This window comes from Pan paniscus, chromosome 5 (genome assembly GCF_029289425.2).
Source record: "Pan paniscus chromosome 5, NHGRI_mPanPan1-v2.0_pri, whole genome shotgun sequence".
NCBI classification, from domain to species: Eukaryota; Metazoa; Chordata; class Mammalia; order Primates; family Hominidae; genus Pan; species Pan paniscus.
In genome coordinates this window covers 109,025,965-109,051,942 of record NC_073254.2, presented here as the reverse complement: position 1 = coordinate 109,051,942, position 25,978 = coordinate 109,025,965, and the positions used below count along the sequence as shown (strand labels likewise).

At 41.4% G+C, this 25,978-nt stretch overlaps 1 protein-coding gene across 2 annotated transcripts in view; it reads left to right on the top strand.

Moving 5' to 3' along the window:
- Positions 1 to 1,949: 1,949 nt before the first annotated feature.
- Positions 1,950 to 25,978, top strand: part of RNGTT (RNA guanylyltransferase and 5'-phosphatase) — a 354,408-nt gene continuing 330,379 nt past the window's right edge. Inside the window, exons 1-2 of one of the 2 annotated variants that reach the window (XM_003822864.5) lie at positions 1,950 to 6,200; positions 25,823 to 25,932. In XM_003822864.5, the coding sequence (XP_003822912.1) occupies positions 6,137 to 6,200; positions 25,823 to 25,932 (174 nt within the window). In that variant the 5' untranslated portion in view covers positions 1,950 to 6,136. The remainder of the gene's footprint in view (positions 6,201 to 25,822; positions 25,933 to 25,978) is intronic. The other variant, XM_003822865.5, reaches the window with a different exon arrangement.

Here is a 25,978-nt window from a genome sequence, read left to right as displayed (position 1 = left end):
CTGCTCTTGAATCCTGTTTTCTGTTGTTTAAGATATTTATCAAGACAATATGTGCACAGCTGAACGTAGAACCTTATCAGGAGTTTTTGATTTTGCGCTTTGCCTTGTGGTCTTTGCTTTGCCCTTTGCCTCGTGATATTTATTGGCCTAGAAGCATATGATCTTTGTTCTCCTTTTTGCCCTTTGAAGCATGTGATCTTTGTGACCTACTCCCTGTTCATACACCCCCTCCCCTTTTGAAGTCCTTAATAAAAACCTGCTGGTTTTGCGGCTCAGGTGGGCATCACGGACCTACTGGTATGTGATGTCGCCCCTGGCGGCCCAGCTGTAAAATTCCCCTCTTTGTACTCTTTCTCTTTATTTCTCAGACTGGCCGACACTTAGGGAAAATAGAAAGCACCTTCATTGAAATACTGGGGGTGGGTTCCCCCGATACTCCAAATTTTGTTCACAGGAGTATACCTTACTCAATTATTAAAGGGTGTAAATAGTTCAAAGTAAGTTTCCTTGACTCTGAAAAATAAGGGTCAGCAATATTCTAAGCAAAAGTCAAAAAGATTGCTTCAGCTTTCTGAGTTCAGTCAATTTAGTTCTTGATTTGCTTGATATTCATGAACATTTCAGCTCTTTGTGAGTCTTGTACATTTTTCCTTTTGTTACAATCTCCAAAGTCATCAGAAATCGGTATTTGAGAGCACCTGTTAACGTTCTATAGCTCATTATAAACCATCTTTTGAAAAGGATTAAAACAAGACAACAGTTGTCTGTGAATAACAAAATGTCCAGGGTAGTTACAGTTAGAAACACAATTGACAAAGAAGTTTGGTTATCTCAGATATTAGAATTTTAGAAATCCCATACAATTTTGGAACATATATTAGTATTATTCACAATAATATAACCTAAAGAAAACTGGGCCGGGTGCAGTGGCTCATGCCTGTAATCCCAGCACTTTGGGAGGCTGAGGAGGGTAGATCGCCTGAGGTCAGGAGTTCAAGACCAGCCTGGCCAAAATGGCAAAACCCTGTCTCTACTAAAATACAAAAAAATTAGCTGGGCATGGTGGTGGGTGCCTATAATCTCAGCTACTTGGGAGGCTGAGGCAGGAAAATCACTTGAACCTAGGAGGCAGAGGTTGCAGTAAGCTGAGATCGTGTCACTGCACTCCAGCCTGGTTACAGAGTGAGGCTCTGTCTCAAAAAAAAAAAAAAAAAAAAAAGAAAAGAAAAAAAGAAAACTGAACATTATTTTGGCAATCCCACATACCTAAACATGTCAACTAATCCTGTTTACATTTCTCTTCTGGACACTCTAGGGTCATTCTGGAGCCTCTGAAAAGCCAGGTGTCAGGAAAGACAATTTTGAAACTGAAGTTTGATTTTTGGGAAGCCTGTTAGTTAGTGGTTTAAAACACTTGATGTTATGAAATAGAATTCCAGATTTCCATAAATTATTTATTTTGCCAAAATGACTCAGAAATTTTAAAGAAGCAAAAACTTTTTATAACCCTTTACAAATTTTGCTAAAGTGCAGATTAGTGCCTTAAGAAAACTTTGTTGTGCTTTTATTTCAATGCTCAATTTACTTTTGAATTTAGCCAATGTTCACACACAGCATTTCTTTTGCAAGATTAATTTTAACCTTCCAGAACTTGTTTAAACCTTTAGCTTTATCTTACCTAATTTAAAACAATTCTCTAACCCTAGGCAAAAATTTACATTTCCATGCCTTCCATTACCTTTTACTAAAAAACACATTTACTGTTCTTACACACCTTGCATGTAAATCTATTTTCAGTAGTTTCAATTATACATTATAATGGTAACTCCCAGCAATTTTAACTTTAATGTAAAACCTGGTAAGTTGTTTTAATTGTGTGCCAGGTGCAGCGAAGTTTTGACTCCTTCCAGCATAATTAATGACACAGTTAGTTCCATATGTCCTCAGGACTTATCAATTGTGAAGCCAGCAAGTCAGATAGTTCTCAAAACTCAAAAAGCAGTTTATAACATTAAAACATTTAGCAAGACTAGTACCTAACCTGCATAATTTAGTCCACCTATTTACATTTTGATGACATCTGTTTTTTACCAATAATCTTTAAGGCTGTTTTTATTTCTCAAAGATTAAAGTCACATGAACTGAAAGGTACCACATCTTTTACCTTCCCTTTAAAAAATATTTGATCTAAGCACTTGTCTTCCTTTAGGCCAATTAGAGTTTTTTTTTTTTTTTTTTTTTTTTTTTTTTGAGACGGAGTCTTGTTCTGTTGGCCAGGCTGGAGTGCAGTGGTACAATCTCAGCTCAATGCAACCTCTGCCTCCTGGGTTCAAGGGATTCTCCTGCCTCAGCCTCCCAAATAGCTGGGACTACAGGCACATCACCACACCTGGCTAATTTTTGTATTTTTAGTAGAGACAGGGTTTCACCATGTTGGCCAAGCTGGTCTCAATCTCTTGACTCTCAAATGATCTGCCTGCCTTGGCCTCCCAAAGTGCTGGGATTACAGGCATGAGCCACCACACCTGGCCTTAGAGCTCCTTTTTTTTTTTTTTTTTTTTTTTTTGAGATGGAGTTTTGCTCCTGCTGCCCACGCTGGAGTGCAATCTCCACCTCCCAGGTTTAAGTGATTCTCCTGCCTCAGCCTCCCAAGTAGCTGGGATTACAGGCATGTGCCACCATGCCTGGCTAATTCTGTATTTTTAGTAGAGATGGGGTTTCTCCAAGTTGGTCAGGCTGGTCTTGAACTCTCGACCTCAGGTGATCTGCCTGACTCAGCCTCCCAATGTGCTGGGATTACAGGTGTGAGCCACCGTGCCTGGCCTTTGAGCTCTTTTTATAGACATCATGTACACAACATATATATAGCTACACAGACAGGCAGAAGAAAACCAGTCCCCATAAGATCCTTTTTCACAACCAAACTTTAAGGAGAATATAAACAGGGATCCTTATCATCCCTAGCCTAGTGAAAAAGAAAAAAAACATCTGGTTTAAAAGTTAACTGTTGATGGGGTGAAGAAAAAAGGATGCCTGGGGGAATAACCTTTTATTCTTAGGCAAATGGTTCCTCTACCAGGGAGAGAAGCTTATCAGATGGAGTTGAGCCTTGGCCAGGGGAGGGGAAGATGCTGTGGACATGTGGCATTCCCCAGCCCCAGCTGGGAGGGGAGAGGGAATGAGGAGCTGCGACTTGCCTATCCTTCCCAAAAAACGAAGGCAAAGGCCATGGAAAGGCCCCTGACCCCAGGGAGCGATGGGAGTGGGGGCATGGTTTCCCTACCCTCAGAAGTCCACGCATGAAAAGGCTTAGAAATGACAGTGAGAAGTTTTGAGTCCCCGTGTCACTCAACCGCTTCTCAAGCCCCACATTGGGTGCCAAAGCTGTTGTAGGACTTTCTCCTTAGTTCAGCTAAGAGCTGGGTCCTTGTCACATGGCCATGAAATATTAGGCTCACAGATGCCTTGAAGGGTGAGAATGGAATTTATCGGGCAAAAAGAAAAAAAGGGAAACAGAGACTCTCCCCAAAGCCAGAGTGCTTCCTGCCTGGTAGACTGAATCCCAGGTTCCACCTAGGAAAAGGAGGGGCCAGGCTCCTCCCCACTGCAAATGGCGCAAATTTCCCAAGGCTCCACCACAGTGTGCATTCCTCCCAGTGCTCAGGTCAAAAGGAGATTCTGCCAGGGAATCCTTCCCACCTGGCTGTCTTATCAGCACTTTGGGAGGCTGAGGTGGGAGGGCTGCTTGAGCCCAGGAGTTCGAGATGAAAAAAGTATAAAAAAGTTAGTGGGGTGTGGTGGCCTACACCTGTAGTCCCAGCTCCTTGGGGGCTGAGGTGAGAGGATTGCTTGAGCTTGGGAGGTTGAGGCTCCAGTAAGGCTGCCCTGATCATGCCCACTGCACTCTAGCCTGGGTGAGAAAGTGAGACCCTGTCTGCAAAAACAAAAGATTTATCTACATATCAAAGTGAAGAGGAAGGATTAATAACTATAGGTTTTTCTCAAGGAAAAGTCCTAGGAAAAGGGAAGACAGATAAGATCTCTCTCTTTTGCCAAAAGAGAACGTTCAATCTTATTTTTTACATGTACACACTCTTCCTTATGGGCAAAATGGATGTTTGATGAAAGACTCACCAATGAAGAGAATCTACATCTGATAAAGAGGAGATCAAGACATATCTGGGAGGGTGTCAGGGGTTCCAGGAAGCGGGGGAGGAATCATGTTGGTCTATCTGTGAGCATCTATTTTTCTTCTCACAGAGTAGTAGAGACTTGGGACTAGGAGCAATATAGGCAGAAACACACATCAGGTAAGGCATTCCTGACAGGCAGAGAGAAACTGCCTGCTCATCGGGATGCCACTCTCCTACTCTACTCTCTATTGTGGACAAAAGGTAGCCACAGGGTCCTCCCAATTCTGTGGCAATGAGTATGGAGAGGGCATAACTGGATAGCAGAATAAAAATCCAGTGCACATTGCTGCCTTACAGCCAATAACAGTTGCTCGCCAGTGGTATGAAGCTTCTGTGTGCCTAGGACTGAGCTACTGGGTATAGCGTGTGTGGGAAGGGGAGTCACCAAGGGGAGTCATCCCCAGAAGGGGAAGGTAAGATACTCTTCCAGGATCAGGCTCACCTTTCCCATCCTTGGAGGGGGTCTGGGGATGGAAGGTTTTTACCACTTTGGGCATGGTACACACTCTATCAGCAGAAAAGGGAATTCATCGGAGATTATTTGTGTAGACTGATGGCCTTAAAGGAAACTGGGTATTATCTTGTTCTGTCAGGGGAGGCGTTTACACCTTCACTAACAGTTCTGAGCAGATGCAACAGCAGGACAGACCAGAAGTGTGACCTAACTCAGGCTGCCTCAGAGAGATTGCTGTTGGACTGTCTCTATTGATGGGACTCTTACTGAGGGGGTCCAGGCATTCAGGGGGTTGAGCGTCCCAGAAAGTTCCCCACCGACGCTTTAAAAATGTATTCCCTGCAGCCTTACGTTCTTGCAGTTCCAATATAGCATTGGTGTTTAAAGCCAAACTACATTATAATTGATTCGCCATCATCCAGCTTTATATTTAACACTTTAATCTGGGAACAAAGGAAAGGCTCGTTAAAGGACGGCATTTATAAAATTTTTTCAAGCACCTCTGCTTAACTCGAAGGGAAAATAAAAGGCACTGTTTATTTGGTAGGCCAAGGAGAACAACGCCACGAAGAGGTTCTCCACTGATCAATTCCTGCCTTTGTCAATTATACCACATTAATTAGTAACTTTTTCTGGAGACATGGACCCTCTCAAACTCCCCAGTATGCTTTGAAACTTTGATCCAGAAATGTACAAACAAAACTCTAAGTGTTCTGGAATTAATTTCAGAAGCTTCATAGATCCTCGTAAGTACTCACCAAAAGAAAAATTCCCCATTTCTGGTACTCCAATCTCATGCCCTTAGAATTCTCCTAAGACTTGTTCCCTTGAACAACTTTCCCTAATGGCAAATCAAACCTAGATCCGGCTGGGACGCCAAGCTTGAGCTGTGGTAACGCTCAGAAGGCCTCTTTTCATCAGTAAAATAGATGCCTTAACGGAAGTGGCGGGCAATCTACGCATGGAAAGGCGCTTGGCTTCCCTCTTTTTTGGGTTTCTCTAGGTTGTCTGGATGGGAAAAAAATACACGCTTCTTCCTGCGGAGTTCGGTACAAGGGCAATTGCACATGCGCAAAGGCGAACCAGTAGCTTCCGGGCGCGTCCGTGGAGCGGGACGGGGCGGGGCGGGGCGGGGCGGGGCGGTGCCGAGCGGGGCGAGAGAAGGCCCGCTCCTCCCATTCGTCGCGGCCTTAACTCTTTGCTATCCTTCCGCTGAGCTTCCTCTTCTTTCCCTCCGACCTCGGAAAGGGGGCGGGGCTTTCGGGGGCGGAAGTTGCGGTGCATTGTGGGTTCTCCTGGAGCTGTGGAGTTGATCCTGAATGAAAGTGGCGCGCCGCCCCTGACGTTACCCGGATTGGAGAGGTTGGAATTCAGATTACGGCTGCGATTCGGGTGTCTCGGACCCCGGTGTGCACCGGACCACGGGGAGGCGGCTCCAAAGGCGCGGCGAACGTTGGTGAGGGAGGGCAGCTCTGCGCAGCCCCAAGACATGGCTCACAACAAGATCCCGCCGCGGTGGCTGAACTGTCCCCGGCGCGGCCAGCCGGTGGCAGGTAACCTGGACTTGGGGGCGTTCGAATCCCCACACTCCAACGTGCCCGGGGGTGGGCCGACTGAGGAGCTCAGCTTTTGGTGGTTCTGTGCCCATTAGTGGTATTTCAGGAGCGGGATATGCTCGGTCGGATTACGCTTCGTGGATGAATGTTTGGGAACATGAACGGGAGGGGATGGTCGGCGGATGGGGGGCACTTGTTACTATTCCTGCAAGGCTAACTGTGCGAATGTGAAGGTAGACAGGAGGTTGGTGGCAGGAGGTGAGGATCCAGGAATACAGTGGGCGTACTTTGAGTCTTAGTAGTTTGCGAACCTGTTAGGGTTCAACCTTCCCCTCGAAAGAAGGGATGAATATCAGTCTTGAGATGGAGGAGGGTTAAGGAGGGAAGGGGCGGTTCCCAGCGGTGAAATGGGGTCACATTGAGACTGGGAATCTGGAGGGTGTTTTTGTTAGTTTTTTATTTTTATTTTCTTGTGAGACAGGGTCTCTTGCTCGGGCTGGGGATCCTCCCACCTCAGCCTCCCAAGTAGCTGGGACTACATGCTCCTGCCACCGCACCCGGCTAATTTTTTTATTTATTAAAGTATATATATATTTATAATGTATATATTTGAGACATAGTCTCTCTCTGTCGTCCAGGCTGGAGTGCAGTGGCGTGATCTCGGCTCACTGCCTTAGCCTCCCAAGTAGCTGGGATTACAGGCGCGTGCCACCACACCCGGCTAATTTTTGTGTTTTTAGTAGAGACAGGGTTTCATCTTGTTGACCAGGCTGGTCTCCAACGCCTGGCCTCAAGTGATCCGCCCGCCTCGGCCTCCCAAAGTGCTGGGATTACAGCCGTGAGCCACTGTGCCCGGCCATAATTTTTTTGTTTATTTTTTGTGGAGACAGGGTTTCACTGTGTTGCCCAGGCTGGTCTTGAACTCGTGGACTCAAGCGATGCTCCCACTTCGGCCTCCCAAAGTGTTGGGATTATAGGCGAGAGCCACCCCGCTTGGCCGGGTTTTTGTTTTTTTAAATTATTTTTCTTGTAGTTTTTTTCATCTTTATTGAGCTTGAATACAATAAGCTTTAAAGCGTACAGTTTGATAAATTTTGACTGTATATACACAAATACATCTCTTTCCTAGGAAACAACCATGAAACCCCTCAAAGTTTCCTCTTGCCCCTTTTTAAATCCCTCCTTCGCCTGGCAGCCGCTGATCTGCTTTCTGTAATTATAGATTGGTTTGCATTTTCTAGAAATTTTTAAATAAATGGAAACATATAGTGAGTACTCTTCTTGGGGTGGAAGGAAGTGTGTGTGGCTTTTTTCACTCAGCATAATTATTTTGATACTCATCCAGATTATGCATGTATCAATAGTTTATTCCTTTTTTATTGCAGAGTAGTAGTTTATTGTTCTGGGTATACCACAATTTGTTTACCTGTTCATCTATTGATGGTCATTTGGGTTATTTCCAGTTTTTAGCTATTACAAATAAACCTGCTGTGAACATTCATGTACAATTCTTTGTGTGGACATATACTTTCATTTCTCTTGTGTAAGTCTCTAGGAGAGGAATGGCTGCATCATATGGTAGGTGTATGTTTTAAGAATTTTAAGAAACTGCCAATCTCTTTTCCAAAGTGGTAACACTTGATAGTCCCACCATCAATGTATTATACAGAAGAAATTCAAAGGACTTAAAAACTAGCAAAAAATTTGGACACTTCACAAAATAAGTTATATGAATAGCCAAAAAGCTATGATCGCGTGGTGGTATGTGCCTGTAATCCCAGCTACTCGGGAGGCCGAGGCAGGGCAATCACTTGAACCCAGGAGACGGAGGTTGCAGTGAGCTGAGATTGCACCACTGCACTCCAGCATGGGTGACAGAGTGAGACTCCATCTCAAAAAACAAAAAAGGTAATTTGTACTTATCGTGTAATTTATTAGTAAGGGCTCTCTAGAGGGACAGAACTAATAGGAAATACATGTACATATATGTATATATACACACACACACACATACATACACACACACACACATACAGACGTAAAGGGGAGTTTATTAACTGTTAACTCACACGATCACAAGGTCCCACAATAGGTTGTCAGCAAACTGAGGAGCAAGGAGAGCCAGTCTGAGTCCCAAAACGGAAGAACTTGGAATCCAGTGTTTGGGGGCAGGAAGCGTCCACCACAGGACAAAGATGTAGGCTGGGAGGCTAGGCCGGTCAAGTCTTTTCACATTTTTCTGCCTGCTTTATATTCTAGCCATGCTGGCAGCTGATTAGATGGTGCCCACCCAGATTAAGGGTGGGTTTGCTTTTCCCAGCCCACTGATTCAAATGTTAATCTCCTTTGCAACACCCTCTACACCCAGGATCAATATTTTGCATCCTTCAATCCAATCGAGTTGACGCTCAGTATTAACCATCACAGTAATTTCTTTGATATTTTGCATATTGAGGAAAATGTTATGGTTGCTCAAACTTATATGTTGTAAATGTTAGGATTCACTTTACTAGTACTAGAAGTTCATAATTTTCCTGAATCAGAAAGAAAATGGTACTAACTACATATAATTTGTTTTCCTGTGAAGTCACTTTCTCTGATGAAACCAGACTTGCATTGAGAGAGAGCTCTTGGAGACAGGGCCAAGCTTTATTTTCTGAAGAACTGTTTTTTCCTCCTGAGTTAATAGATTTCAGGTGAATACTTGGAAGAAAACAAACTTATAATTTCTTTTCCTTTTTCCATTTTTTCTTTTCTTTTCTTTTCTTTTTTGTATTTTTAGTAGAGATGGGGTTTCACCATGTTGGCCAGGCTGGTCTCCAACTGCTGACCTCGGGTGATCCGCCTGCCTTGGCCTCCCAAAGTGTTGGCATTACAGGTGTGAGCTACCGCACCCAGCCCTCCCTAGTTTCTTAAAGGTATATCATTCAACATAAAATTATTTCATATCTGCTATGTTAAGAGCTTACTAGGAACTGTGGGAATGTAAATATGAGACACAGCCAGGTGCATTGGCACATACTTGTGGTCCCAGGTACTCAGGATAGTGTGATGGTGATAGTGATGGTGATTTTGAAGTCACTTTATTTAGCAAATATTTAAATGTCTACTTTGTGCTAGTCCTGGGTGCTAGGGAGATGGCTAAGATATATTACCCTTAAAAAGCAGAGTCTCATGGGAGTAGCAAACCATCCATTTTAAGCACAGTTCTGTTGTAAAAAATGTAGCAATGACTCTATTGTGGTATATGATGGGAATCAGAGGTAATAAACCTAATTCTTTGAGGTTGAGGAAGAAGAGATGGGAAGGAAGAAGGAGATCAGGTGAGACTTCCCAGAGAAGGTCATACATGAATTATCTTCAGTAAATAGAAGTTTTCTAGATAAATAGTTGGCAGGGGGTGTTATTGAAAGTTTCTGTTAGGATAGGATGATGATGGGAGAGATAATAGACTGAAAAAGTGTCTTTGTTCTGAAAGATGTAAGTGAGGTTAAGAGGTTGGAGAATAGCCTGATCATACAGGCAAGTAGGGTGTGATAAGGTATCTTAATATTTATATGCTTTAAATTTTCAGTGGCATACAATTGCAGTTTTTTTTTTCAGCATCGAGATGAGATTATTTGAATCCAAGTTAAAAGCTTACTTTGACTTTTCTGTGTTTAATGAATTGATGGAGAAAAGAGTGGAAATGGAGAGACTAATTAGGAACTTGTTGTAGTCCAGGTGAAAGACAATAGTGATAGTTTAAAAGTGACAGATGAAGAGTAGAAGGCTAATTTGAGAGATATTAAGAAGGGAAAATGGACAGAACTTGATGTCGTATTTAGAATGAGGGAAAGAGGGTCAAAATTTAGTCTCAAATGTCTGGCTTATGCACATGAGATAGTTGATATTATTAGGGCTTACTGAGAGAGAAGCAGGTTGGAGGAGATATTAAGATCCTGATTGCTCAAATAGAGATCTTTAGTAAAGATCTTTTTAAAAAACATTTTTATGTTATTTCAGTACTTTTTGGGGGACAGGTGGTTTTTGGTTACATGGATAAGTACTTCAGTGATGATTTCTGAGATTTTGGTGCACCTGTCACTCAAGGAGTGTACACTGTAGTAGTCTTTTATCCCTCATCCCCCCCCTCCACACTTCCCCCTGAGTACCCAAAGTCCATTATATCATTGTTATGTCTTTGCATTCTCATAGCTTAGCTCCCACTTACAAGTGAGAACACAGGATATTTGGGTTTCCATTCCTGCGTTACTTCACTTAGAATGATGGGGTCCAACTCCATCTAGGTTGCCATGAATGCCATTATTTCATTCCTTTTTATGGCTGAGTAGTATTCCATGGTATATATACATATCACATTTTCTTTATCCACTCATTGGTTCTTGGGCATTTAAGCTGGTTCCACATTTTTGCAATTGCAAATTGTGCTGCTGTAAACATGCCTGTGCAAGTGGCTTTTTCAGATAATGACTTATTTTCTTCTGGGTAGATACCCATTAGTGGGATTGCTGGATCAAATGGTAGTTCTTCTAGTTCTTCAAGGAATCACCATACTGTTTTCCATAGTGGTTGTAATAATTTACATTCCCACCAGCAGTGTAAAAGTGTTACCTTTTCCCCACATTCATGCCAACATCTAATATTTTTTGATATTTTAATTATGGCCATTCTTGCAGGAGTAAGGTGGTATCTCATTGTAGTTTTAATTTGCATTTCCTTGATAGTGATGTTGAATATTTTTCATATGCTTCTTGGCCAACTGTATATCTTCTTTTGTCTGTTCATGTCCTTTGTCCACTTTTTGATGGGATTATTTGTTTTTTTCTTGCTCATTTGTTTCAGTTCCTTGTAGATTCTGGATATTAGTTCTTTGTCAGATGCATAGTTTGCGAAGATTTTCTCCCACTCTGTGGGTTGTCTGTTTACTCTGCTGATTATTTCTTTTGCTGTGCAGAAGCTTTTTAGTTTAATTAGGTTCCATCTATTTATTTTTGTTTTTGTTGCATTTGCTTTTGGGTTCTTGGTCACGAACTCTGCCTAAGTCAATGTCTAGAAGAGTTTTTTCCAATGTTATCTTCTAGAATTTTTATGGTTTCAGATCTTACTTAGGTTTGAGTTGATCCATCTCCAGTTGACTTTGTATAAGGTGAGAGATGAGTTTCATTCTTCTACACGTAGCTTGTTAGTTATCCCAGGACCATTTGTTGAATAGGGTGTCCTTTCCCCACTTTATGCTTTTGTTTGCTTTGTCAAAGATCAGTTGGCTATAAGTGTTTGGCTTTCTTTCTGGGTTCTCTATTCTGTTCCATGGGTCTGTGTGCCTATTTTTATACCAGTACTATGCTGTTTTGGTTACTATAGTCTTGTAGTATAATTTGAAGTTGGGTAATGTGATGCCTCTACATTTGTTCTTTTTTGTTTGCTTACCTTGGCTATTTGGGCTCTTTTTTGGTTCAGTGAATTTTAGGATTGCTTTTTCTGCTTCTGTGAAGAATGATGATGGTACTTTGATGGGAATTGCATTGAATCTAAAGATTGCTTTTGGCAGTATGATCATTTTCATAGTATTGATTATACCCATCCATGAGCATGGGATGTGTTTCCATTTGTTTGTGTCATCTGTGATTTATTTCAGTAGTGTTTTGTAGTTTTCCTTTTAGAGATCTTTCACCTCCTTGGTTAGGTATATTCCTAAGTATTCTATTGTTATTATTTTTTTTATGCAGCTGTTGTAAAAGGGGTTGAGTTCTTGATTTGATTCTCAGCTTGGCCATTGTTGGTGCATAGCAGTGCTACTGATTTGTGTACGTTGATTTTGTATGCTGAAACTTTAAAGAATTCATTTGTCAGATTTGGGAGCTTTTTGGATGAGTCTTTAGGGTTTCCTATGTATACAATCATATCATCAGTGAACAGTGACAGTGTGACTTCCTCTTTACCAATTTGGATGCCCTTTATTTCTTTCTCTTGCCTGATTGCTCTGGTGAGGACTTCCAGTACTATGTTAAATAGAAGTGGTGAAAGTAGCATCCTTGTCTTGTTCCAGTTCCCAGGGGGAATGCTTTCAACTTTTCCCCATTCAGTATAGTGTTGGTCATGTGTTTGTCATAGATGCCTTCTATTATGTTGAGGTATGGCTCTATTACCTTGAGGTACGTCCCTTCTGTGCCAGTTTTGATGAAGGTTTTAATCATGAAGGGATACTGGATTTTGTCAAATACTTTTTCTGTATCTATTGAGATGATCATGTGATTTTTGTTTTTAATTCTGTTTATGTGACGTATCACATTTATTTTTATTTTATTTAGTTATTTTTGAGACAGAGTCTTGCTCTGTCACCCAGTCCGGAGTGCGGTGGCACCATCTCAGCTCATTGCAACCTCTGCCTCCCGGGTTCAAGTGATTCTCCTGCCTCAGCCTCCTGAGTAGCTGGGACTACCTGCCACCACGTCTGGCTAATTTTTGCATTTTTAATAGAAGCGGGGTTTCACCACGTTGGCCAGGCTGGTCTTGAACTCCTGACCTCAAATGATTCACCCACCTCGGCCTCCTGAAGTGCTGGGATTACAGGCAAGAGCCACCACGCCCGGCCAACATTTATTGACTTGTGTATGGTAAACCATCTCTGCATCTCTGGTATGAAACTCACTTGATCATGGTGTATTACCTTTTTGATATGCTTTTGGATTTGGTTAGCTGGCATTTTGTTGAGGATTTTTGCATCTATGTTCATCAGGGATATTGGTCTCTAGTTTTCTTTATTGTTATATCGTTTCCTGGTTTTGGTATTAGGGTGATACTGGCTTCGTAGAATGATTTAGGGAGGATTCCCTTTCTCTGTCTTTTGGAATAGTTTCAGTAAGATTGGTAGCAATTCTTCTTTGACTGGTAGAATTCAGCTGTGAATCCATCTGGTCCTGCACTTAAAATTTTTAAATTTTAATTTAATTAATTTATTTTTGTTTTCTTGGACTTTTTTCTTGGCAGTTTTTTTATGACTGTTTCAGTCTTGCTACTTGTTATTAGTCTGTTCAGAGTTTCTCTTTCTTCCTGATTTAATCTAGGAGGGTTGTATATTTCCAGGAATTTATCCATCTCCTCTAGATTTTCTCGTTTGTGCATATAAAGTATTCATAGTACTATTGAATGATCTTTTATATTTTTGTTGTATCGGTTGTAATATCTCCTGTTTTGTTTCTAATTGAACTTACTTGAATCTTCTTCTTTTCTTGGTTAATCTTGCTAATGGTCTATCAATTGTGTTTATATTTTCAAAGAACCAGCTTTTTTTTTTTTTTTTTTTTTTTTTTTGAGACAGAGTCTCGCTCTGTCACCCAGGCTGGAGTGCAGTGATGCCATCTTGGCTCACTGCAACCTCTGCCTCCCAGGTTCAAGTGATTCTCCTGCCTCAGCCTCCCAAGTAGCTGGGACTACAGGTGGCCTGCCACCACACCCGGCTAATTTTTTTGTATTTTTAGTAGAGATGGGATTTCACCATGTCGGTCAGGCTCAAACTCCTGACCTCAAATGATCTGCCTCCCTTGGCCTTCCAAAGTGCTGGGATTACAGACGTGAGCCACTGCACCACACCCAGAACCAGTGTTTTGTTAATCTTTTGTGTATGTTTGGTATTTTTTGTTTGTTTGTTACAGTTTAGTTCTGCTCTGATGTTTGTTACTTCTTTTCTTCTGCTGGGTTTGGGTTCAGTTTATTCTTGTTTCTCTAGTTCCTTGAAGTGTGACCTTAGATTTTCTGTTTGTGCTCCTTCAGATGTTTTGGTGTGGGTTTTTTTTTTTTTTTTTTGAGATGAGTCTCACTCTGTCACCTGGGCTGGAGTGCAGTGGTACGATCTTGGCTCACTGCAACCTCCGCCTCTTCTGTTCAAGCGATTCTGCTGCCTCAGCCTCCTGAGCAGCTAGGATTACAGGCGCCCACCACCACGCCTGGCTAATTTTTTGTATTTTTAGTAGAGACAGGATTTCACCATGTTGGCCAGGCTGGTCTCGAACTCCTGACCTTGTGATTTGCCCGCCTTGGCCTCCCAAAGTGCTAGGATTGCAGGCATGAGCCACCACGCCTGGTGATGTAGGTATTTAATGCTATGAACTTTCCTCTTAGCACTGCTTTTGCTGTGTCTCAGAGGTTTTGATAGGTTGTGTCACTGTTATCATTCAGTTCAAAAAATTTTTAAATTTCCATCTTTATTTCATTGTTGACCCAAAGATTATTCAAGAGCAGAAATTTTAATTTCCATGTATTTGTATAGTTTTAATTTTTATTTATTTTATTTATTTTTATTTATTTATTTTTTCTGAGATGGAGTCTTGCTCTGTCACCCAGGCTGGAATGCAATGGTACGATCTCAGCTCATTGCAACCTCTGCCTCCCAGGTTCAAACAATTCTCCTGCCTCAGCCTCCCTAGTAGCTGGGATTACAAGCCCGTGCCACCATGTATTTTTAGTACATGGCTGGCTAATTTTTGTATTTTTAGTAGAGGCATGGTTTTATCATGTTGGCCAGGCTGGTCTTGAACTCCTGACCTCAGGTGATCCGCCCACCTCAGCTTCCTAAAGTGTTGGGATTACAGGCATGAGCCACCACGTCTGGTCGTGTATTTGTATAGCTTTGAGGGTTCCTTTTGGAGCTAATTTTCAGTTTTATTCCACTGTGGTATGAGAGGATACTAGATAGAATTTCAATTATCTTAAATTTATTGAGACTAAATATCTGTTAAGTCCATTTGTTCTAGGGTATATTTAACTCTATTCTTTTTTTGTTGACTTTCTGTCTTGATGACCTGTCTAGTGCTGTCAGTGGAGTATTGAAGTCCCCCACTATTGTTGTGTTGCTGTGTATTTCATTTCTTAGGTCTCTAGTAGTAATTGTTTTACAAATTTTGGAGCTCCAGGGTTAGGTGCATATATAGGATTGTGATATTTTCCTGTTGGACGAATCATTTTTTTCATTATATAATGTCCTTCTCTGTCTTTTTGAACTATTATTCCTTTAAAGTTTGTTTTGTCCGACATAAGAATAGCTATTCCTGCCCGCTTTTGATTTCCATTTGTGTAGAATATCTTTTTCTACCCCTTTACCTTAAGTTTATGTGAGTCCTTATGCATTAGGTGAGTCTCTTGAAGGCAGCAGATACTTGGTTTGTGGGTTGTTATCCATTCTGCCATTCTTTGTCTTTTAAAAGGAGCATTTGGGCCATTTCTATTCAATGTTAATACAGTATTGAGATATAAGGTACTGTTCTATTCGTAATGCTAGTTGTTGCCTAAATACCTTTTTTTAAAAAAATTCTGTTATCGTTTTATAGGCCCTGTGAAATTTATGCTTTAAGGAGGTTCTATTTTGGTGTATTTTGAGGTTTTATTTCAAGGTTTAGAACTCCTTTTAGCATTTCTTGTAGTGTGTCTTTCATTTCTTGTAGTGGCCAATTCTCTCAGCATTTGTTTATCTGAAAAAGACTATCTCTCCTTCATTTATGAAGCCTAGTTTTGCTGAATACAAAATTCTTGGCTGACAGTTATTTTGTTTCAGGAAACTAAAGATGGGACCCCAATCCCTTCTGGCTTGTAAGGTTTCTGCTGAGAAATCAGCTGTTAATCTGTTAGGTTTTCCCTTATAGGTTATCTGAGGCTATTATGTCACAGCTCTTAAGTTTCTGTCCTTCATCTTGACTTTAGATAACCTGATAACTATGTGCCTAGGTATGATCTTTTTGTGATGAATTTCCTAGGTGTTCTTTGAACTTCTTGTATTTGGATGTCTAGATCTCTAGCAAGGCCAGGGAACTTTTCCTCAATTATTTCCTCAAATAAGTTTTTCAAACTTTTATGTTTCTCTTCTTCCTCAGGAACACCAATTATTCTTAGGGTTGGCTGTTTAACATAATCCCACATTTCTTGGAGGCTTTGTTCATTTTTAAAATTTTTTTTCTTTGTTTTTGTCTGATTGGGTTAATTTGAAAGCTTTGTCTTCGAGCTCTGAAGTACTTTCTTCTACTTGTTCTAGTCTATTATTAAAATTTTCCAGTGCATTTTGTATTTCTCTAAGTGTGTCTTTCATTTCCAGAATTTGTGATTGTTTTTTCTTTATGATCTCTATTTCTCTCTGGAGAATTTTTCATCCATATCTTGTATTTTTTTAAATTTCTTTAAGTTGATTTTCACCTTGTTCTGGTATCTCCTTGAATAGCTGAATAATCAACCTTCTGAATTCTTTATCTGGCAATTCAGAAATTTCTTCCTGGTTTGGATCCATTGCTGGGGAGCTAGTATGATTTTTGGGGGGTTTTATAGAACCCTGTTTTATCATATTACCAGAATCACTTTTCTGGTTCCTTCTCATTTGAGTAGACTGTTTCAGTGGAAAGGTCTGAAACTCAAGGCGTCTGTTCAGATTCTTTTGTCCCATAGGCTGATCCCTTGATGTTGTGCTCTCTCCCTTCCTCTAGGGATGGGGCTTGGGGCTTCCTGAGAGCTGGATTGGTGTGATTGTTATTGCTCTTCTGGTTCTAGTCACACTGTGGAGTTACCAGGCCCTAAGGCTGGTGCTGAAGAATGTCTGCAGAGTCCTGTGATGTAATCCATCTTCAGGTGTCCCAGCCATTGATACCAGCACCTGCTCTGGTAGGGGTGGCAGGGCAGTAAGTAGACTCTGTGAGAGTCCTTGGTTGTAGATATATTTAATGTGTCGGCTTTCTCAAATGCTGGTTATGCTAGTAGTGAAGTTGTCATGTGAACAGACTCAGGACCTCTGGTTAGCCAGGATGTTCCAGGCAGTGGTATATTAGCTGTTATTTTATCTTTCCTGGGAGCAGGATTATTTTGTCATGAGTTGCTGTAATGGCCTGAGTTAGTTGGCTTTCAGCCAGGAGGTGGTGCTTTCAAGAGAGCACTAGCTGTGGTGCTAGTTGGGGGATCTAAGTTTGTCTTAAGTTGGCCAGGGTTAGTATTCTGGTTTCTCAGGCAATGGGTGGGGCATAAAGCTCCCAAGAATTTCTGTCTTTTGTGTTCAGCAACCAGGGCAGGTAGAGAAATACCATCAGGTAGGGGAAGGATTAGGTGGATATGGGCTCAGACTCTCCTTGGGTGGGGCTTGCTGTAGCCACTGTAGGGGATGGGGGGTGGTTCTTGGGCCAATAGGGTTATGTTCCAGAGAGGATTATGGCTGCCTCTGCTGTGTCATATAGTTTGCCAGGGAAGTGGGGAATAGCTGGTAATGAAAGGCTTCACCCAGCTCCCATGCAGTTGGTGAGGCTGGTCTTACTTCTGTGGTGCACCCCCTCACTCCTCAGACCTTGCCCCTGAATGTAAGTTTCCCCACTGAGAAAGCGAGCATGGCTTTCAGGCCCTGCCCCTCCCTGTCTACATCCCTGTCTGCCCACTGGGCAGCTTTTGTGCTCATATCTGCAGCAGTTCCCATTCATTCCCTGGATTCTGCTTAAGAAAATTCATGCCTGGTCAAAATTATTATGAGTTTCATTTGGAAGCTTTTTTCCCCCCATGACCCTCCCTACTTCTGCTGTCTGCTTTCCCCGAGGGCCCCTGTGAGATGTAGTCAGGAATGGCTTCCCTGGGCTTGAGCTGGAGACTGGGAGTGCCTACAAGGCTCTTCCTGCTGCTGCTTCTACTTTTATATTTCACTCGGCTCTCTAAATCCATTTCAGCTGTAGGTAAGGTTAAATCCTTCTCCTGTGATCTGGATTTTCAGATTCCCCAATGGGGAATGTGTGTTCAGAGGCAGGTTTTTTCCCCCCTCTCACACTTTGGGAGCTCATGGTTTTTCGCCTGTCTCATGGAATTTACAGCACTGTGTGGCTTCTTTCAACGGATCTGTTTGGCTGTGGCAAGTTCTTGAAATCAGAGAGCAATGAAGTTTGCTACATAGATTGACTCTTCGTGAAAGATTTCTCTGTAGCATTTTAGCCATGGTAGAACTTTCTTCAGGGGTGGAGTCAATTCTCCCCAACCCTGCTGCTGCTTTATCAATCAAGTTTATGTAATATTCTAAATCCTTTGTTGTCACTTCAGCAATATTCACATCTTCACTGGGGCCAGATTCCATATCAGGAAACCACTTTGCTCATTTGTAAGAAGCAACTCCTCATCTGTTAAAGTTTTATCATGAGATTGCAGCAATTTGGTCACGTCTTCAGGCTCCACTTTAAAAAATGTTTGTATTGGCCAGGTGCGGTGGCTCACACCTATAATCCTAGCACTTTGGGAGGCCGAGGCAGGTGGATCACCTGAGGTCAGGAGTTCAAAACCAGCCTGGCCAACATGGTGAAACTGCATCTCTACTAAAAGTATAAAAATTAGCTGGGCATGGTGGCAGGCACCTGTAAACCCAGCTACTCATGAGGCTGAGGCAGGAGAATCACTCGAACCCGGGAGATGGAGATTGCAGTGAGCCAAGGTCACGCCACTGTATTTCAGCCTGAGTGACAGAGTAAGACCCTGTCTCAAAAAAAAAAAAAAACCAAAAACAGTTATTTATTTATATTTTTTTGAGACAGCATCTCACTGTGTCCTCCAGGTTGGAATGCAATGGCGTGATCATGGCTCACTGCCACCTCGAACTCCTGGGTTCAAGCGATTCTCCCATCCCCGCCTCCTGAGTAGCTGGGACTACAGGTGTGTGCTACTATGCCTGGCTAACTTTCAGGCTCCACTTCTAATTCTAGTTCTTTTGCTATTTCCACTACATCTGCAGTTACTTATTCCACTGAAGTCTTGAACTCCTCAAAGTCATCCATGAGGGTTATAATAAACATTTCAAATTCTGTTGATATTTTGACTTTCTCCTATGAATCATGAATATTCTTAATGGCATCTAGAATGGTGAATCCTTTCCAGAAAGTTTTTGATTTATTTTGCTCAGATTCATCAGAGGAATTACTGTATATGGCAGTTATAACCTTATGAAATGTATTTCTTAAATAATAAGACCTTTTTTAGGGAACCCACTCTGTAAAGACAAACAAAAATAATATAGGACTTGAAAATTGAAACTATCCCTTGATCCATGGGCTGCTATGTTAGTAGGCATGGAACCAACATTAATCTCCCTGTACATTTCCATCAGAGTTCTTGGGTGCCTAGGTGCATAGTCAGTGAGCAGTAATATTTTGGAAGGAATCTTTTTTTCTGAGCAGTAAGTCTCAACAGTGGGGTTCAAAAAATTCAGTAAAACATTCTGTAAACAGATGGGATGTCATCCAGGCTTTTGTTGTTCGTTGATAGAGCACAGACAGAGTAGATTTAGCATAATTCTTAAGGGCCCTAGTATTTTCAGAATGGTAAACGAGCACTGGCTTCAACTTAAAGTTACCAGCTCCTAACAAGAAAGTCAGCCTGTCCTTTGAAGCTTTGAATCTAGGCATTGACTTCTCTCTAGCTATGAAAGTCCTAGATACCATTTTCTTCTAATAGAAGGCTGTTTTGTCTACACTGAAATCCTGCTGTTTAGTGGAGTCATGTTCATCAATTATCTTAGCTATATCTTCTGGATAATTTGCTGCAGCTTCCATAACAGCACTTTACCTTGTACCTTTATGTTAGAGAGATGGCTTCTTTCCTTAAACCTTGTGAATCAACCTCTGCTAGCTTCAGATTTTTCTTCTGCAGCTTCCTTACCTCTCTCAGCCTTCATAGAATTGAAGGGAGTTGCTGCCTTGGTCAAGATTAGGCTTTGGCTTAAATGGAAATGTTGTGGCTGGTTTGATCTATTCAGACCACTGAAATTTTCTCCATATCAACAATAAGACTATTTCGCTTTTGGCCAGGCATGGTGGCTCACGTCTGTAATCCCAGCACTTTGGGAGGCCGAGGTGGGTGGATCACGAGGTCAGGAGTTCGAGACCAGCCTGGCCAATATGGTGAAACCCCGTCTCTACTAAAAATACAAAAAAATTAGCCGGGCATGGTGGTGCTCACCTGTAGTCCCAGCTACTCGAGGGGCTGAGGCAGGAGAATCGTTTGAACCTGGGAGGTGGATAGAGGTTATAGTGAGCCGAGGTTGTGCTACTGACTCCAGCCTGGGCAACAGAGCAAGACTCTGTCTCAAAAAAAAAAAAAAAAAAAAAAAAGACTGATTATTTTGCTTTTTTATCATTTGTGTGTTCACTGGAGTAGCACTTGTAACAGCCTCCAAGAGCTTTTCATTTTCATTCACAACTTGGCTAACTGGTGCAAGAGGCCTAGCTTTTGGCATATCTGGGCTTTCAATGTACCTTCTTCACTGAACTTAATCATTTCTAGTTTTTGATTTAAATGAGAGACATATGATTCTTCATTTCACTTGAACACTTAGAGGCCATTGTAGGGTTACTAATTGGCCTAATTTCAATATTATTGTGTCTCAGGAAATAGGGAGGCTCCAGGAGAGGGAGAGACGGAGGAATGGCTGCTCAGTGGAGCAGTGAGAACACATACAGCATTTATTTATTAAGTTTGCCATCTTATGGGTGTTGTTCATGGCACTCCAAAACAATTACAGTTGTAACATCAAAGATCACTGATCATAGATCACTGTAACAAATATAATAATAAAAAAGCTTGAACTATTGTGGAAATTACCAAAATGTGGCACAGACACAAAATCAGTACATACTGTTGGATAAATTACTTGATAGACTTGATAGACAAAAGGTTGCCACAGACTTTCAATTTATTAAAAAATGCAGTATCTGTGAATTACAGTAAAGCAAAGTATGCCTGTAATACTAGTTTCTCTCATAAATACTAGTTTCTCTCATAAACAACTGCCCAAAACTCAGGAGTTCCAATCAAACTATATTTCTTGCTCATATCGGAATGTGTTGTATCAGGCAACTTTCCCAGGCTACTCTTCTCTGATTAGCAACTTGCTAGACTCTTTCCATCTTTGATGCTGTCATCTTAAACATGTGACTTCTAAAGTTGCTATGAAAGGGGAGGAGCAGGCATGGGTGATCTCTCAGGGGTTTTTATGGCCAGGCTTGGTAGTCGTATAGCTAACTTTGGCCCGTATCCCATTGGCCAGAATCCAGATACATGGCCCTCACTCAACTACAAGAGAAACTGAGAAAGCTAGTCTTTCATTGTGTCCTGGAAGAAGAAAGTAAATTGACTGTGATGAACAGATAGTGTCATTTCTACCATGGCAATAGATAAAACTTCTCCCAGGCAGAGACCGTAGAGAGAGTAGAGAAGGTCCACAGTGGAACCCATAGAAACCTGACATTTAGACGTTGGTTAAAGAAAAAAGAGGGAACAAAGGAGTTGAGGACGAATAGCTAGAAATTGATGGAGGTGTTAGGTGGGTGATTGAAACTAACAAGAGTTTGGGTGTCATGGAAGGCAGGAGAGTTTTTCAAGAAGGAAGAAGTTGTCAGATACATGAAATGCTGCTGAAATGTTAAGATACTAGGAAAGTTGGTAAAATCTGTTGGTGACTGTGACAAATATTTTCAGTGGGAATGTGAGATCAGAAGCCAGATTAGAGTGGATTAATGAGCTACTTGGTTGCAAGTCTCTTAGAGAGTTGTAGTGGATTACTGAGGAATATGTGTAGATGGCTCTGAGACCTGTCTAAGAGGCTAATTGCTACCTTTCCTACCTTTCAGATAGAGTGGCCAAAAGAATGGGGATAGAGTGGCCAAAAGGAATGATCAGAAGTGACTTGAGAATGGCCAGCTGACCTGAGAAGGAGGCAGGGGTTGGAACATTGAAGATGTAGGACTGTCTTCATCAGCCCGTCTACCAAGGCCGTGGATGGACCTTAGTCATATCAGCAGATGCTGCTGGGATGGAAACAAACAATGCCCAAAGATCAGATGCAATACAGTTCAGTTTACTGGAAGCAAGAGGGGAAAAAGATGGTGTACAAAATAGCAGTTGCCCCCCTTTCCCCCAATGCCAGGTTCTCTACCTTTGAGGAATGTAGTCACATTCAGGAGGAGAATCCTGATTTGACTGTGGGCTATCTTGAATGGGAGCTCAAAAACTAAATTATGCACAGTTATAGAGAAGTAAAGTCTACATTCTTGCTCACACATGTATACATAAATGAATTGGAGGTAATGAAGTAAAGATAGGAGTATGTGTATTAAACTTTTTAAAAACTTTGGTTATGAAGAGGAGTAAAAATGAAGCATAAGTTGGGGGATAAGGGAGAGTTTAGGGCTTATTTAAATGCTGATGGGAATGAGCCAGCAGATGTCTGAGATGCTGAAGATGTTGGGGGTGGGGGTTGAGAGAGGAAGAAAGGATTGATTGGTGGCCCTTGAAAGGCAAGATGGTAAGGAAATCCCGAGCAGAAGGGAGGATTTTTAATGGGAGGAGGAGTATGGGCTGAGATACAGAAAGGTTTATAGATTAACTGCAAAGGCAAGGCAAGTTTCTGCCTAAAGGTGGAGAGGCATTGTTGAATAGCAGTTTCATTCATGGACTCTACATCCGTAGTCTTCATTTGAATCACTGTTTTTACCATTTATTAGTGGTGTGACATGCGGCAAGTTACTTAATCGCTCTTGCTTTGTTCTCATCTGTAAAACGAGGAATAATAACAATACTTATTGTTAGGAGTAAATGAATGAATTATGTACAGTATTTTAAACAGTGTCTAGCATGTGGTAAACATACACAATTAGCTTTAATTATTATGGCTTCTTTTGTTTTTTTCTTTTCAGTGAAGTCTAACTTAAAGTTGTCAGTTGAAAAGGGGATGTTTTAGGAATGAGGAAAAGATGTAAAATATTTATCATAAAGGAGAGCTAATGGTGTGTGGTAGGATTGCCTTTGATATTGGTGATTATGAAGTATAGTGTCACCCATCTTTTGTGCTGTGAGATTTGCTCTAGGAAGCCTCAGCTACATATGTGTAGGCACAAAGAAGTCAGGTGGTTAAGTTCATTGAGGTCTGGATTTTTCTCAGGTGAGTGTGACTGGGTAATGGGGGCAGAGCAAAGAGGTTAAGGGTATTTACAGGGGACTAATTATGTTGATCCACTGTGGGCTCTGAAGTTGGATAAGAAGGAAAGGGAACCCTGAAAGAGCTGATGGAAATAGGATTAGACTTCTGAGGCAGTAGTAAGAGGGAGAGAAAGTCTGATGGGATGAATCTTCTTATTTATTTATTTATTATGTTTATTGCTTATGGTTTATATTTTCCTAATAGAATATAAACACTATGAGGGCAGGGCTTTTCTGTTTTTTGTTTGTGTGTGTGTGTTTTTTTTCCTTTTCACTAATGTAATCCGTGCGCCTAGAACAATGCCTGGTACATAGTAGATACCCACTATATATCTGTTAAACTAAATGAAGTAAAAGAAACCTAAATCAGATGTTGGTGGAGGTGGTGAGAAGTGGTCAGATTCTGGATGTATTTTGAAGGTGGAGCTACGGGATTTGCTGATGGATTGGATGTTAGGTGTGAGAAAAGGAGAATAGGCAAGGATAACCTAAAAGGTTTTGGTCTTGAGCTGCTAAAAGAATGATGTTACTATTAGCTGAGATAGGGAAGACCATGAAGGGAGCAGGTTTTAGAGTTTGAGTATTAAGAGATGAGATTTGGATATCAAATCTGAGACATCTGTTAGACATAAAGTAGAGGTTCAGTAGGCAGTTGATATCCATCTAGAGTTAAGGGAGTGATTTGAACTGGAAATATAAATTTGTAAGTCATTAGCACATTGATGGCTTTTAAAGCCATGAGACTAGATGAGACACCAAGGGAGTGAATGAAAATATAAAAGAGGTCCAAGGATTGAGTCCTGAGACAAAACATAGAGGAGTCAGGGTGAGAGGGGGAGCCACTAAAGTAGACTGAGAAGGAGAGGCCAGAGAGCTAGAAGGAAAACCAGGAGGATATAATAGTATTCTGGAAGTTAGGTGAAAAAAGTGGTTCTTTTGTCAAAAAGTGACCAGTTGTTTTATGTTGCTGAGAGCTTAAGGTGAGAACTGAGAGCTGACCATTTGATTTAGCAATGTGGAGGTTATGGGTGACTTTGATTTTGTAGAAAACAAAATCTTAAAAAATTATTTTTTCATGAAATTTAGCTTAAAGCCTTTGGACAGATGTTAAGACTTCACTTAGGCAGATAATATTGTTTTTATTGTGTTTGAAAATGTAAGGCCAGGCTCAGTGGCTCATGCCTATAATCCCAGCATTTTGGGAGGCCGAGGTAGGCGAATTGCTTGAGCTTAGGAATTCGAGACCAGCCTGGGCAACATGGCAAAACCTCATCCCTACAAAAAACACAAAAAATTAGCTGAGTGTGGTGGTGTGCGTCTGTAGTCCCAGCTACTGGGGGGCTGAGGTGGAAGAATTGCTTGAGCCCAGGAGGTTGAGGCTGCAGGGGCTGACATCACGCCACTGCACTCCAGCCTGGGCAACAGAGTGACACCCTGTCTCAAAAATAATATGCATACATATATCAGTTAAAATAGATTTTTAAAAAATTGGTTAGAGGTGACTTCCTCTATGCTATACTGTCATTCAGAAAAAAAGGTCAAAAAAAGTCAGTCTTTCTAGCTGAAATAACCACTGATAGTTGTTTGAAGGATGATTTTGGTTAGCATCCTCTCAGAATGATATCATATTCTAGCATGGTCTTTATCCTGAGATATAGAATAAAGCCTACAACTTTTTAGTATCAGGTTGGAGAAAGTTCCAACCTGATAATAAAAACCATATAGGGCATATAATCCCAGCACTTTGGGAGGCTGAGGTGGGTGGATCGCTTGAGCCCAGGAGTTTGAGACTAGCCTGGACAACATAGTGAGACCTGACAACGTGCTCCCCCCAGCAAAAAAATTAGCTGGTTATGGTGGTGTGCACCTGCAGTCCCAGCTACTTGGGAGGCTTAGGCAGGAAGATTGCTTATGTTTTTAGGAGTTTTAAATTAATAACTTTTTTAATGTAGTGGTGTAGAACTTAGATAATGGAAGTTCTATTCACTGGTAATTTTTCTTTTGCTGTTATATTTGATTGTCAATTTTTATAATTTTTTTGTCCTTGGCTGAGGCAGGAGAATGGCGTGAACCTGGGAGGTGGAGCTTGCAGTGAGCCGAGATTGCGCCACTGCACTTCAGCCTGGGCTACAGAGCGAGACTCCGTCTCAAAAAAAAAAAAAAAAAGATGTAGGGTAGTATCTTTTAAAAGTATAGTTTAAATTGAGAGTACTTTATGAACACTTGCATTTTTAGATTGCTTTTCCATTTAAAATGTTTTAAGAGGCCGGGTGCGGTGGCTCACGCCTGTAATTCCAGCACTTTGGAAGGCCGAGGTGGGTGGATTGCTTGAGCCCAGGAGTTTGAGACCAGCCTGGGCAACGTGGTGAAACCCTGTCTCTACTAAAAACACAAAAATTAGCTGGGCTTGGTGGTACACACCTGTAATCCTAGCTACTTGGGAGACTGAGGCAAGGTAATTGCTTGAACTCGGGAGGCAGAGGTTTCAATGAGCTGAGATTGCACCACTGCACTCTATCCTGGGGGACAGAGCGACACTTGGTCTCAAAAAAAAAGGTTTTAAGAAGGCGATATTTGAGAATTGTTAATTATAGAATTTTAATCTGAAACATTTCCTTTTATGGAAATTATTACCTGTCTGTGTTGTTTAGGAAGATTCTTACCTCTGAAGACAATGTTAGGACCAAGATATGATAGTCAAGTTGCTGAAGAAAATCGGTTCCATCCCAGCATGCTCTCAAATTACCTAAAGAGCCTAAAGGTAAGAAACAAAATTTATTTTTGTCACTGATTTAATATACTTTGTT